Here is a 15,431-nt window from a genome sequence, read left to right as displayed (position 1 = left end):
GTCCGGGAATCACTTCTGCACGTGCTCAAATTTCATCATCCATGTTGTCACATTGATTTCTAATAGAAATATTCATGTTAAGCATGTACTGAAGTGTTTCAGGATCTCATCCCAACACACTAAATAGGTAGTAAAGTCACATTTCAAATAATAATTGCATCAACGTACACATTTAAAAAATGTGGTTTAGTAAAGACATTTAGAATACCAGACTTAAGTAGACCAAATCTGATGAAGTATTGTGTACAGTTTTATCATTAAAATTGAAGGCTTTTTACCCACTGATAGGCAGTCATCCTTTCCTCAGGAATCAATATTAGATTGAGCAATTTCTTTAGATACCATCAGTAAGATGATGAAATATTTAAGGGAAGGTATCAAAACAGCACCATGATTTGTGAACTCTAGATATGAAAAGTTTTGCAATTTTCTTGAGTTCCATTAACACATGCTATTAGTAGATATGGCAGTGAAAATCCAGTCTTTTCTATACACATGAACACACATTTACTCACACAAGCAAAGGAAACAATTTTTTTCTTTGAAGGCTTCTAGAAAATGGCTGCTCTTTCCAACTTGCCAAGAAGCCACCAGTAATTTCTCTTGCTTGACTTGGACACGTTGCCAGGTTCCACTGAGGTATTTTTCAGTTTACTTAAATATGTGTGTTATATTTGTAAAGCACACCATTTTGTATCAAACAATTGATAATTTTTTTTTCTTCTTCATTTCCACTGACTAAGGTAAGCAGAGACAATCAGATTAACTTCCACACTTGACTTTGACAGCTAAGGAGAGGAGGAATGAATTCTTGTCTCAGTGACAAAGGTAGAGTCTGTGTGGAACTGAGCAATGATAAATAAATTTCTAAAAATATCTGCTGGCCAATTTAATGGGAATCAGTCAGCTGAATTCAGAAAACATATCTTCATATTTAATAATGGTGAATTTGGCCTGGAATTTAACTGATCTTCCTTTATTCTTTATTCTTTTCTTCAAAGATAAGGTTGAGTGGTACAACTAAATGAATAAACAATTCATTATCCTAAAGGAAACAGTTAAAGTAAAAGCATTTAACATACTGGAAAGGGACAGATCAATAGTGAATATTCTCTCTGGAGGAGAAAAGTCAGCCTGTGCTACACAAGTGCAGAGAATTCATTTAAGTCATGGGAGCACTTGCTGTTTTCTACCTGTCACATAATGTTAGTTCTAAGCATTCTGCTGATAATTGTGGTAATTTCTATAGAATTATAATTAGTCTACCTAATTATGTAATTGAATTCTTCTCTGCTTCCCCAGATATTCACAGAGTGACAACTGAGCTGCTAGAGATAACTCCCTTCCTTCCTTCCTGCTTTCCTTCCTTCCTGCCTGCTTTCCTTCCTTCATGCTTTCCTGCCTGCCTTCCTCCTTAAAGCCACACTTACTTAGAAAAGGAAAGCATTAAAATTTTTAGCTTGATAAGAGTCCCGTTCTGTATCTTGCCACAATAAAATGGTCTAAGAGGAAAAAAAAAAAAGCATAAAACCTGTATTGTTAATTGAAAACAAAAAGAAAATTGAGAGAAAATTCTGGAGATATTTTTCAGTTTCTGAATCATACTAAGCCAATGTCGTAGTTCAGCCCTGATCAGGACCAGACTACGCAGTCTCTCTCTCACTCCCCCACCTTCCAAGAGAACAGGGAGAGAAAATATAAGGAAAAACGGCTCGAGGTTTGAGGTAAGGACAGGGAGAAATCCTTAAAGTTACCGTCACAGGCAAAACAGACTCAACTTGGGGAAAACTATTCATTTATTACTACAAACAGCAGGATAATGAGACAGAGAACAAGATAACCTCCCTCCACCCCTCCTTCTTCCCAAGCTTAACATTATCTCTACTACCTTCCCTTCCTGAGCGGCACAGGAGGGAAGAGGGAATGGGGGTTGCAGTCAGTTCATCATACGTTGTTTCACACCGCTGCTTCATGGTCAGGGGAAGAACTCCTCACATTCCTCCCCTGCTCCATTGTGGGGTCCCACCCCTACGCCACAGTCCTTCGTGGAACTGCTCCGGCGTGGGTCATCTCTTCCACGGAGTTCAGTCCCTCCAGAACGGCTGTCCCAGCGGGCCCTCCATGGGCCACAGCCTCCTTCAGGCATCCACCTCCCCCGATATGGGATCCTTCACGGGCTCCAAGTGGATCTCTGCTCCTCTGTGGACCTCCATGGGCTGCAGGGGGACAACCTGCTCCACCATGGTCATCACCACAGGTTGCAGGGGAATCTTGGCCAGGAGCCGCATTACTCCTCCCCCTCCTTCTTCACTGACCTTGGCATCTGCAGCCGTTCCTCACAACAGGCTGGCAGATGTCTCTCAGGATCTTTTTTACATCTTACTCACTTCTTCTCTCCTCTCCACTTCTTGCAGCTGGGCCGGACCGAGTCGGGCCCAGCTGGCTGCCTGGCAAGAGGCCAGAGGGTGAGGCCTGCAAGGCCCATGAGGCCTGCGCCTCCCTCTCTGCACCTCTGCCCCCACTCAGCTTCTTCACCTCTTCTCTCCTCTCTTTTTTTTTTCTGTTTTCCCATTCTTAAATACGTTATCGCAGAGGCGTTATCACGGGACATTCTGCTACCAATCGGCTCGGCCTTGGCCAGCAGTGGGTCCGCCCTAGGCCTGGCCAAGTCCACTGAACAAAGGGGAGTGACTTCTAGCAGTTTCCTACAGAAGCTACCACCTTAGGCCCCCCCTCACTAAACAAAACCACAACAGCCAATTAATGATGTCACTTCCAATGCTGTCAATTAGAAATGGCTTTTTAAAAAATCAAATGTATTGCTTTAATGGAAAAATGGCATAAATAGGCATGGAAGCGAGTGTGGGTTTCCATGGTATATGGCAGTCTTCAGAAGCTGAATGCAGTAAATCAAAAGGCTTGACTCTTCTTGCATACTTGTTTTAGATCAATATTCCTTCAGTGACTTAAAAAAAAATACTCCAGAGCGAACCTGTGTGACACTAGTATTTCTCTTTTTTTCCAGTTAAGAGATTGAACTCATATTCAGGACTTGTCTTTCCATCATTAGCAGAATGAATTATTATTATTCTTGAGTAGGATAACAGAACTTATTTACTTATGACTGTTATTACTTTCTTTTACTAGGTGTCCCAACAGAGGGGATAATATTGGATACCTATTTTAAACAGATGCAACAAAACCAGTCCTTTATGTAAAATTATTATGATTGAATTAAAATATATTGATGGAATTCCACAAAACCAGAATTCCTCTCCAGTGAGGTAGCATTTTTAAAAAATTGTTTTTTTTCTGGACCAGCTTTCCTTTACTTTTTTTCCCTCAAAGGCTACATTGCAGAAAATGGTACCTTATAGGCAGTAGTTCCTTTGCTTGAAATAAGTGAACACACAAGTGATAACTGCGATCTCATCACTGTTTGTGTTGGAAGCTCTCTTGACTCTCATGAAACGCTAAATTTGCAAACAGAGAATTTAAACTTGCTTCACATAATACAATGACAAAATCCAGCAGTGGGTATCGAGTGAACTCACGTATCTGCTCAGAAAATGGGTTGGAGAGCAGACCTAACTCCTGATGGAATGAATTGTTTAGCACAGTTGTTTTTACTAGTTTGTTTGTTTTTTTTTTTTTTTTTTAATGGCAAGTATTGTATCATTCAGCAGGCAGAACAAAAAATGATCTGGGGAAAGTATTGCTGGGTCATCCTAAATTTACAACTTTCAGTTATTTCCCAAGATGTGAGATAAATCACGGAGCCTATTATCTTAAGAAAGCTCTATCTTCCTCTTGACTATAGTGATAATTTCAACCATACGCCGCAGTTTAAAAGAGGCACTGACCAACTAACACTTCATAATTACCTTTCTGGCATTCAAACAAGCTGTAGAAAAAAACATATGTCTGACCATATTTAAAAAGCTATATAAGGGTATTAAAGTTTTCTACAGTCATCAAAGTAAGGCTCCATTTGACTTTTGAAACAACTTACAAGATCAGTTCAAACATAAATGACTCATGGAAGGCCATTTCACAAAAATAATAATGAAAAAAACCCCTTGCAACATATGGATTGGGAGAAGGAAGTAATCCTATCACTCCCTAAAAAGGAAACCTGAGTTACAAGACAGAAGGATGAAATGAAATAAGTGCCTCAATTGCCTAGATATTAAGAGTGCACTTTGAGAGCATTATAAGTACATCTGGTGGTAGGATGGCTCTATTATGGTATTGTAAGAATTCCAGCAGTATAGGTACATATAATTCCTGTTCCATCTCCTATAGAGTGCACTCACAATGCCTGCTCAGCCAGCAGTTAATAATTTTCAGCTGGCAGGCCTCTATTATATTTTGAAAAGCCAGTTAGACTAAAAAACTATCTTAGCTCCCTAGATATTTGTAACTTTGACAAGAGCATTTTTGGCTTTTTTTTTTTGTACGTCCAGATAAACTTGGAGAAGGTTCCATGCAAACTGTTTATTATCTCGCTGTGGGATGAGGAGAGGAAGCAGCTGCAGTGGGGTATCGGAGGCATGGCAAAATGGACATTTTTATGGAGTTGGTCCTGCCAAATATAGAAAGAGTAGGAGATCTTTCCACCTCGCAAGATCTTTTTGCATGGAGCTAATCAAAAGAGTAATGTTGCAGTTCTGCAGGCTAGCTAAGGTTACCGGAATAAACAGTCCAAATATGTAATGCTTCTGTTTGCCAACATAAACGGAAAATCCCACCTAGTCAGATTAAATTCTGCCCATGGCAATGAGAAGGTTTATTTCTTCTTAACTTTAATTTCCAATACACTCCCAGAAGCCACTAATCATTTATAAAAGGCCCAAAGCCATTGATTTTACATAGACAAAGGACAAAATTTTGTCAAAATGAGGAGTGCTTTTGCATCCGTGTTTGGCTTCCGTGCATGTGGTACCAATACGGGATGAGTGACAAAGGAAGAAGCTTCGTAATGCCTTTTTCTACCAGAAGAAGGAAGCAACATTATTATTTAAGTACATTTGGGCAATGCTGGTGTAGTACCATAACCCACACTGTAGCACTGCATTGTTATGATTATACAAATAATAAATGAAGTTTTCCATTAGAAAAGTTTCCTCCAGACCCGGTTATCTCAATTCTTCATCACAAGGGACTTCATTAAAATCCTTTTCAGCATTGCAGAGCTCAGGAGAGGCAAATCACTGCATTGTTTAGACTTAGAATCGTAGAATCATAGAATCATTAGGGTTGGAAGGGACCTTTATAGGTCATCTAGTCCAACGCTCCTGCAAGGAGCAGGAACATCTTCAACTAGACCAAGTTGCTAGGTAGGTCCACTTAGTCATCTGGGTGTGAAACCAGGGAGTTCAATGTTCCTCAATTAGGTATTTGTTCTGAACCACCCCGGAAGAGTAAATGTCTTTCCATGCATCACACAGCATGACTAGTTTCCTACTTTAGGAAGCCAGATTTCTAAGGTTAGGTGGTGAAATTATTCCCCTGTATGCTTTCAAACAAAATCAAACCACGGATTGATAGGACAAGCTTGACCATATCTGTCTGATTTATTGTGCTGTCACATCTTCTCTGAAAGACAGCTGCTCATTCTAAGCTTCCACGTGTTAAGCACTCTCTATACACCCTCTAATAATGAGCCTATGTGGCTTGAAATCCTTTGGATTGTTTGTTTTATTTAAAGTAACACTCTTAATAAAATAAAACTCACTAATACTTTTATATTTGTCTTGAGCAATATAAATACCAGCAGTAAGAGTTACTGTGCTAACTCAGTTTGTTCTTTCTTGGGAAAGAATGCTGCTGGCCAACTTAATTATAACTCCTGCATAATTTTGATTTGTACGATAATTTAAAAAAAAATACCTGGCAAAACTTCAAACAGCATATTTACTTTTGCAGTATTGATTGAATTCAAAAAAGCAAATCCATGTGCAAAGATACAAGTGCCTCAAGCTGTCAGTTGTGGATGGACCCTACACCTGCAGAGAAGCCCTGTGGGGTTCTGGGTGGGAAGAAACCTCGGTCTGTGCCAAGCAGCATATGCGATGTAGACAGAAATATTAGCAGCTCATACACCTGCTTTTACAAAGTGAGTAAGGCTCTGCTGTCCCCTACCCCTACCCTTTCTTAGACAAAAGCCGAGAAAGATGCAGCTTCTTCTGTCACCCGTTTAAGGAGATAGGAGCTTTTTAGGTTGGTCATTTATGGTTATTCTGACAAACAGAGAAGAAAGCAGTGAGGAACAAATGGTATTGGAAATGTACAAATGAACGTGTAGAATAAAGGAGAGATTTTTTTTTTTTTTATGCAGGGCATTGAAAAATGTAGACTCTCTTTCTGATTTCACTAGTTTCTTCTTCTCAAGGCAGGCCCTGCTGAAAACAGCTGCAGCTTCTTGAGGCTTACTAGCTTCAAAACTGGATGTTGATTTTGAGGCTACTTTACCATCAAAAGACTCAGGACTGGCTTGTTTTGGAAGGCAAAAGCAGTCCCTCCAGATTTGAAGTCATGAACGGTGGAATGAGTTTAAGTGAATACAAATGAAGGTGTTTCTTACCTGGGAAGGGAGATGGCTTCCGTAGCCATAAAGCCCTGGAGGATTGTTATGGGCTGGTAGTCAGAGGCTGCTTTCTGCCAAGTCCTGCTTCTTGACGTTTGCCTTTCTTCATGCTAAAGTAGTAGCAGAAAAAAAGCATAAATGTACTCAGCCAAAAGCCAGTCTTGATAACCCACCATCTTTTTTTTTTATTTGCACTCAGCTGACCTGTGAAAAATGGGTGCAGAATCGTGCATGTTAAAATTTTTTTTCTCGTGAAATAAAATGCTCTACATGTGAGTAAATCATGCAGGTAAATGCCTATAAAAAGATGAGACAAAGTTTAGCTAAAGGCGATCTTCGTCCCAAATTAGTTTTCCACCATTTGTTTCTTTTGTAGATTTCTATATATATGGAAAGAAACTGGATGAAAGTAGACTCTAGAAAGATATATTATAGGATAATAAGGTAGAGGGAGTTCTGGCAGTAGCCCCACAAATTGCCTTTCTTTGCCTCTGGACAAAAAAGAGAGACTAATTTTAGAAAAAAATACTCCCTTAGATGATGTCCAACAAGCCAGTAGGAGGAAAGAACCTGAAATAGTGTGTCCCATTCTGCTTAAGGTATGTTAACTCTGAAACCCTGTTAAGAGAGGTTTTGGATAGGAAGGGTTAGCTGTTTGATCATGAAATTAATTTTGAAGATCACTGGTAGAGAAGGTGGCAGTTCTTTGGATGGAGTAGAGGGAGGTAAACTGAGTGCTCTCGGAGACTTCTGAGACTGGAATGAAATATTCCTATCACTGCTGTCCTCTGAAATATAATGTCTATTCCATCTCTGTCTAAACGTGGGAGGTAGAAAGGAGAATGTATCACCTAAGCAGTACTCAAACCTCAACTGACTTCTGTGTAACGAAAAACCAGAACTTACTCCTACACCTTCCTGGGTGCCAAAAGCTCCAGCTGTCCTTTGTGCACCTGCCAAGCTCTCCCCTTTTTTTCTCAACAGCTGCTGCAAAGTACTTGTGCACATTCAGTGCAAAGTCCTGTAACGCAACATGGAGCAGATTGCTTTAAATCAGTGAGCAGGTGACTTAAGCAATTTTAATCAAAGGTTCTGGTAGCACTCATTAATTTCCAAGGAAAAGTTCATTTTCTCCAATTTATGTATTTTGGTAACTATTTTATAAAAACTAAGAAGACATTTAATACTCAGATTTACTTAAACTGGTTTTATGCACAAAATATAGTTAAGATTTTTAAAAGGATTTTTTTTTTGAATAGAAATTGAATTCCTTTAAATCATATAAGGAAGAAAATTAAGTTTAATTGAATAAAATTACCTTAACTCACTCTCCCATGTATCCAGCATGACTGAAATCCAGCTGAACTATTTAAAATGTCATGTTACCTTAGTTACTGAAATGAACTGATAACTCTGACTACCATTTCTGTAAATATTTTGAACTAATAGATTTTATTCTTCCAGCTCTTATATTTACTCATATTCTAGAATGGGAAAAGCAACTTTTCTGGTTTTATATTCCTATTTGCTTTTATACATTTGTTGAATAAACTACCACGAAAATACTATCTCTATATGTGCAAAAAAAAAAAAAAAAAGGTAAGTTTCAGCTGTATAATACCAGTGATTTCTGTAAAGTTCAGGAGTTTAACTTTCTTTAAAACTTGGCAGCATAAGTGTACTATCTAAAAATAACAGGAATGTTTTCAGAGCCAAAGAAAGTTGAGAAGTAAATTTTTCATTTTTTTTTAATTTTGAAAAGTCAGAGTTATTTTTTGTTATCCATATGTTTGTCTTCATTAGAGGAAAGTAAATTGACAGATTTAAAAAAAATAGTAATAAAAGAAAACGGACAATGGCTGACCAGGGGCAGAACGCTTAAAAGGCCTGGTGATTTGGTCTTCTTAACACATCATTTAGGTATAATAAAACATGGAATTTGGGATACTGACTTCAAAGACTCATACTTAGAAATATGCATCCCTTACAGCAAAATAACAGTTTCAACTGGCACAGCCCTCTTGTTTCCCATTTTTAAGGTTTGTGAGATATCAGGCCTCAAATTTTAATCTCATTTGGGACTCATGCCACTAAAACCTGGAACAGTAAACCTAATTTTAGGAAAGAATCTTTCATTTCAGAAAAGAGCTTTTTAAAGAGAAATGTCTTTTTTTTTTTATTAAAAGAAGAAAGACAGCAGACAGTGCAACTAAGGTAGTTTGAATTCAGTCATGCTCTAATTTATCAGACAAGAATGTCTTTGTTAAGAAATGCTCATTAATTACAGAAGGTGTCTTTTTAGCTTTTCTCTGTAAGTACAGAACGCTATAATTCCCTGTTAAAAGGAAGCATCTGCATTCTACTGAGGATGGTTGAAGTCAATTATTCTTAAAGTTAATGAGATTGAAGTGCTTTGCTGAAGAAGGAGTATTAAATCAGAACTTCAGGTGATATGGTCATTTGGAACCAAAATGATCTGTTGATGTCCACATCATCAAGTTGTATTAAAAATACACATGCAAGGCGCACAGGGGTGGCCCTTAACCCTATTAAGGACCTATGTATCATAAGTATATAATGATTAATTTAGTAGTGTAAACATTAACAATGTCAGCCTCATCTTTTGAATCTCCTCCCGTGATTCCTACAGAGCAGACCTTAAAATAAATTGGTCACAGCAAAAACATTTATCTTGTACATCAGGAGATGCACAATGTGAAATCATTTACTCGTATCTTAAGTAACAGTCTAATCATCAGATGTGGAGATGCAGATGCTAAACAACTTGTTGACTAAAGGAAAGGAAACTGTGCTTTCGTGCCAGTAAGCAGATGTACTCAATAGACTGGCTTGTAAGTGCTGATTTAAAAACAGCTGTTAATGCTACCATCATCTTTAATATAGTTTATTTCCCTCCACTTCCTTTGTTTTCAGTACATACATATGCTTGCTTTATACAGTTAAGTTGTGCTAGTCAGAGGGTGGAGGGAGTGCACTTTAATAAATAATAGGTAATCAGGACCTGATTCTGGGAGGTGGTGAGCAGTCTCAGCTCCTGCTGGAGCTAACTTAGACTTGAAAATCAGCATTAAAATGTTAATAAAACCTACAGTATCAAATTTGTCATAGTAGATCTTTAAACTACTTTTAAAGGATATCGTTTTTGCAAAAGTTGTAAATGGCACAAGCTAATTCTTTCACTGGCAAAAAAATCAAGTGTCTTTCAAGTTCACTTTAGCAAGGGCAAATAAAGCCCTCTCTTTTATTTTTATTTTTATTTTTATTTTTATTCTTATTCTTATTTTTATTTTTATTTTTTTTATTTTTATTTTTTTATTTTTTGTTTATCTTTCTTTCAGTCATTCTCTCCTTAATCTTTTGCTCTCTCTCCTCTTTCTTTTTCCTCTCTGTTTCTCAAGGTGTTTTGTTCTGATGCATGCTTTGTGCAACACGTGTAAGTTTTAAATGAGTTGTGCATTTGAAAAGCAGTTTTCCACGAACCCAGATAAATTGACACTCTGAAGTACTTCATACAAAGTTTGCTTCACTTCCTTCCCATTACTAAAATATAGGTGGATCACATATCAGTAACAACTATACCCTCCATAATTGACTCTTCAGCTCCAAAGGAAGTTCAGAATTCCAATATCTGAATTTGATCTCTAGAGGAAATAACAAGTGAAGGACCTGTCTTATATTATTAGCACATGAGTATTAAAGTCTTCATCTAGAGTCCATTGAACTCATTGAAAAAACTCACATTGACATTAGTGTACTTTGGATCAGGTCAAAAGTGGATTTCAGTATTTTATAATGGAGGACATAAAGATATATATATATATATATATAATACCTAATGTATTCCCTCATACAAGAGTCCTGCTGTATACTAATGCTGTGAATTACATCAAAATAAAAATACTTTCAATGATAAACTTCACTATAATTAATTTCTACCTTTTGAAAATAATCTTTGACATATCAAATAAAGAAGTTTCTTATTTGACATTATCTAAGTAAATCAGGTGCAGATTATTATAAAAGCTAAAGTTTTTTTTTTATTTTCTTTTTTATTTTTTAAATTGTTACCATTTTCTATCTATGGGAAGCCTGGCAGGCTATATGCCAGTCAGTAGTATGTATTTCCTATGGGAGTGCCAGACTTACTCTTTTCCTCCTAACACTCAAAAGAGGGGATGCAAAGGTGGTTGGAGTCCTTTCAGCCCTGCTTTCCTTAAAGGCCATGTTTCCCAAACAGTGGGTCATGTGCAGCGTTGCATGCTGAATCCTCTAAGGAATTTATAAATGTGTCTTGCGCTTATTCTTGAAAAGGGAAATCATCATCCTTTAACCAATTTATATCACCTCATATACAGACACTGACCTAGACCTATCCCGGGTGGAGGCATTTCAGGGCATGGTCAGATGAGCTAGTCTGAGGGTGGGTGATCTGAATGAAGAGGTGTTCCCCAGCCTGGCCTTGGCTGCTCACCTGGAAGCTGGTGCCACTCAGTTCTCCTGGGTTTAACGCTCAAGGAGAGAGACTGCGCTCACCTGTGGTTTTGTAAAGTGACCTGAATTATAAAAAGCAGAGGCAACAAAATATTGTAAGAAAAAATGGAAACAAAAAAAAAGAATCTTTTATTAAATTTTAGTCAAAAATGTCAAAAGAGAGAGGATGTCAGAGTTTAGCTCTGTCTGGGAGAGGAGAACAGAAATGAGCACCCACATCAGGAGCCAGGCAGCAGCCATCCTGGTCACGTCTGTCCCAGCCAGAACAGTTTCAGACAATGGCTGTAGGAGTATCAGCTTCAGTTTCTCAAGTATCCAAAAATGAAATGGATGCATCTGGAAGGTAGTTTGCTTGGATCTCTCCTGTTCCAGTAAGTTAAAGTAGGTTGAATCCAGACTGTGCATTGAAATTTTTGCTTCAAATGCATCATTGTCATTTTTCTCGAAACCACTTTTTGTATACATTATTATTTTGTTTTAGGCTTTCAGTACTGTGACTTATTCTGTGAATGTTCAAGGGCATAAAAATATCTGGAGAATTGCTTAGATCTTTTAAACATCACTCTAATCCTGTCATTTCTTCTTACTGAATGAAATTCTTTTGGCCCTTAGTTCAGATGAAGAATGATAATATTCTGTAGTACTGGGTTGAATCCAAAGTGTATTATTTTTGATGTTTAGATTATGACTGCAGTTGCATCTACGGCACTGTCTGGCACCAGTAGTGTCTTTTTCAAGAGAAACGTCATTGTCCTAAAACCCCAAAATAAACAAAATGACATCTTCACTTCCCCCAGAAAGCTGCCGATGCTGTACTAATGCTGTGCGCTTTTGAAGACACTGGTTTCATGGACACCTCTGATATGTGACCCGAGTATGATAATTCCCAACATCACAGCAGCCAGGAATAAATACCTTCCCCTTTACACTCATTTCACTTTACAAGCCAGATTCTTTGGCTCTGATAAGCTGAATAAAGGAAAGGATGTGCTGTGCTTTGTGGCTGTTAACTAACCTGGAATTGTTCTGCTCTGTTCCCAGGGGATTGGTTTTAACAGCTCACATTTGCTTTAACGGGAATATAGAGTATAAAAAAATAAATATACCTCTCTCCCTTCCCACATACATACGTACAGATAGTGACGTTAACTATCAGTTCAATTGTAAAATTTTAATGTAAAATTCAAAGTGATTGTAAAGGTTAAACATGGCAATGTTTCCTGGATGTATAAGACAGATTCAGCAAAACAGCATTTTTGTGGCTCTGCTACTCATGTTGTACAATACATCCTGCTGTGCCTGTTCCTTGCTGTTTCTTTTAAAACTCTGAAACACATTCTGCTAAATGCAGCAGAGGATACACTGACATTGCAAGCCTTCTTGCTTTCTTTCCAAGTGCAAAGTTGCAGACGTTGTTTATTTTTCTGTGGAACCTTCATGTGAAGAGCTGCACAGACACACACGCATGAGTTTTTTTAGCAACATTAACTCTACATGGATCAAACCCAACAATCTTCTATTCATGCTGTTTTCAGTGACAATATTTTAAGTTGATTTGAAATCAGCCTTTAATCTGGTCTAATACATTTGACAGATGCTATGCACATCTTTTTTTTTTCCTTTTCTTTTGGCTATTGAAAAAAAAAGTCCTTGTGGTTTGCAGTGCTGGTACTTTAGAACTGTGCAAATAATTTAGGTTTACTCCCCCCCCCCCCCCCCCCATATATTGCTATACAGAGAAGAGGAGGAGGGGAAATGAGTTTCAGCTGGAGTAAACTCTTGGAGTTTAATGTGACAAATACATATACATTTTAAATCTTTCATGCTCTGAATTTCTTTTCCATTCTTATCTAAAATTATCTGCTGATTTTGACTCAAATTTATAAATGCCTTGCACTCTGGCTTTGGGAGTATTTATTTGTCTGAAAAATTTGACCAGGGTCTATGGCTAAATGTAGTAGAATGGAGGATCAGTCAACTAGGATCTTTTAAGTACAATTGTGAAATAGACAGGAAAGACATAAGTTTTGATGGTAAGAAATGCTCTTTCAGATACTTCAGCAATTGAAGGGTGATAAAAAGCACCCTGAGCACGAGGGACAGCAGTATGGGTCCCTGCTACAAGCTGGGGCTCCCTGTTCCACAAAAGGTACGTTCTTCTGCGCAGTCCCTTCATGGGAACCATTTTGCTTCTGTTTCTCTGCCTGTGAAATGGCATTAATATGTTTTTCAAGAGTATGCAACCTTTTAAATGTTTTCTAAAGGGCTCTGAGATCTTCCTGCAGAGCTAACTGCTGTGGATGGCCCTGCTGCCTTCTCGCAGTAACCCCATTCCCTCCTTTGCAGTCATTATCCTCACATCCCCGGGGTTTACGTCCTATTCCAAACTGGGTTGCCTGCTCCCCAGGGAAGGTTTGCTAAGCTTTTTACCATACAGACAGAAAGGCAGTGTGTTGCACATTAAAAAAAAAATAACTCAAGTGCTGTGCTACAGCTAGAAAGATCATTATTACCTTCAGTGACCCAATCTTTATTTTCTTGTTTTGTCTTTCTTCCGTGAAGGTAAAAGTTTGGTTCCAGAACAGACGAATGAAGTGGAAGCGGGTAAAAGGGGGCCAGCAAGGGGCAGCAGCCCGGGAGAAGGAACTGGTGAATGTGAAAAAGGGCACGCTGCTCCCCTCCGAGCTCTCTGGTATCGGCGCGGCTGGTCTCCAGCACACGGGGGACTCACTAGCGAACGACGACAGCCACGACAGTGATCACAGCTCTGAGCATGCACACTTATGATACACAGAGAGTGTCCCAGCTCCGTTCTCAGGAAAGATGCTTTGCTGGCAAGCCTCACACAGGCAACGTTTACGTATGCAAGTGACTCTGGCAGTGATTTTTACAGTTGTTACGGAAAATTCAGGCTTATTGGGTCTGCTTTTCTTGATTTTTAGATGGTTTACAGTAAGTGCCATGTCTTAAAGGTGCCTCAAGAGTGCAGAAGTGGAAGACGAACTTACTTTGAACATTCCAGATTTGTTTGTCATGTATATGACAGCGGGCAGGTATTTTTGCTTTAGCTTGCACTGAAAATTACATTGCTCTCAACAGACGTTATATTCTGAAAACCACAGTGCCACAAAATCACTATCTAGTGGATAAGAAATGTATTTTAACTCTGTATATATTTACCTTACAGCATTTTCCTGTCTTCACTAATTTTAGCAATGCATTCATATTAGCTGATGGCAATAGTCACTCATGACAATAAATGGCTTTTTGTCTCTTTATTTTTGTTTTGTTTCTCCAAAGACATACAATACATGCAGATACTTTTGTTCAAGTAGAGAACAATACAAAAGTGTCTGCTAGGACACGTCCTTGTATGACAGACAAAACAAACCTTATGTTGCATTTACTATCAACTGCTGCTAATAGGGTATTATTAACTTACCTAGCTCCTCAATTCTTCTTATCTTATAACTGCAAAAAAATGATTTTTAGGATCATAAGGATAGTCCAGTAACCTGCCAAAAAATGTCATGTTCCACTTATGCTTGGTGGAAACTTCCCAAAGGATTATTCATTTCTACTTTGTCATAATTGAGTACATTGATAAATACTGAAACTCTGCAGAAATGTTATTGCTTCATCTACAGTTTAAAAAAAACCAGCAGATAAGCTGAAAGTTATTATCAACTGCTTACGTTGGTAGAAATCAAAATATGAAGGTAGCTCAGTATTGTGTCCCATGTGTAAAATCAAGACACATTTTCTGTTATAAGCTTTTTTTTTTTGTACATACAGGCAAATACCAAACCCCAAAATTTAATGCAAACCATTGATTGTACTTTGTAAAGAAATATGTTTAATAAATAATCCTTTTTAAATAATTCTGGTCTCTCTACTGTGATTTCATAGGAAACTTAAAGTGCTTTTTGTAGGTCTTTAGCAGCTCTGCCTTTTTCAGGTCTTTCAGAACTGGGTCTGTCTGTGGACAACACAAAGCTGTGTTTTCAAATTTAGGCTTTTAATCTTGGATAAACCTTCTACCTTGATCCATTTGGGAAACTCTTTCCTTTAGCAGGAAAAAGGCATCTAGCAGCTAATGATGTCTTCAGCCAAAACCAACAAGAGTCTGCTCAACCATTTTTCCAGATTTAGAGCAAATATAAAGGGTTATTTTGTTGGACCTTGTTGAAATGGATGAAAGGGAATAAATATCAGGAAGGGATGCATACTTATATTATGCCTTTGTTCAATAAGCTGTTCAGGAGAAAAAAAAATCTCCAAAAAGTTTGGAGCTGAATTGGACTGGGTAGTGCGATAGAAGGAGCTGAGT

The 15,431-nt window shown here is 38.1% G+C and overlaps 1 protein-coding gene across 1 annotated transcript in view; it reads left to right on the top strand.

The window, feature by feature from the left end:
* The window catches only part of MEOX2 (mesenchyme homeobox 2), a 55,808-nt gene extending 40,826 nt beyond the window's left edge, over window positions 1-14,982 (top strand). Inside the window, exon 3 of the mRNA XM_086742427.1 lies at window positions 13,664-14,982. Within this exon, the coding sequence (XP_086598553.1) occupies window positions 13,664-13,888 (225 nt within the window). The 3' untranslated portion in view covers window positions 13,889-14,982. The remainder of the gene's footprint in view (window positions 1-13,663) is intronic.
* The last annotated feature ends 449 nt before the right edge of the window (window positions 14,983-15,431 follow it).

Source organism: Chlamydotis macqueenii, chromosome 2 (genome assembly GCF_036417535.1).
Source record: "Chlamydotis macqueenii isolate bChlMac1 chromosome 2, bChlMac1.mat, whole genome shotgun sequence".
Lineage (NCBI taxonomy): Eukaryota > Metazoa > Chordata > Aves > Otidiformes > Otididae > Chlamydotis > Chlamydotis macqueenii.
This window is presented reverse-complemented; position numbering and strand designations above follow the sequence as displayed.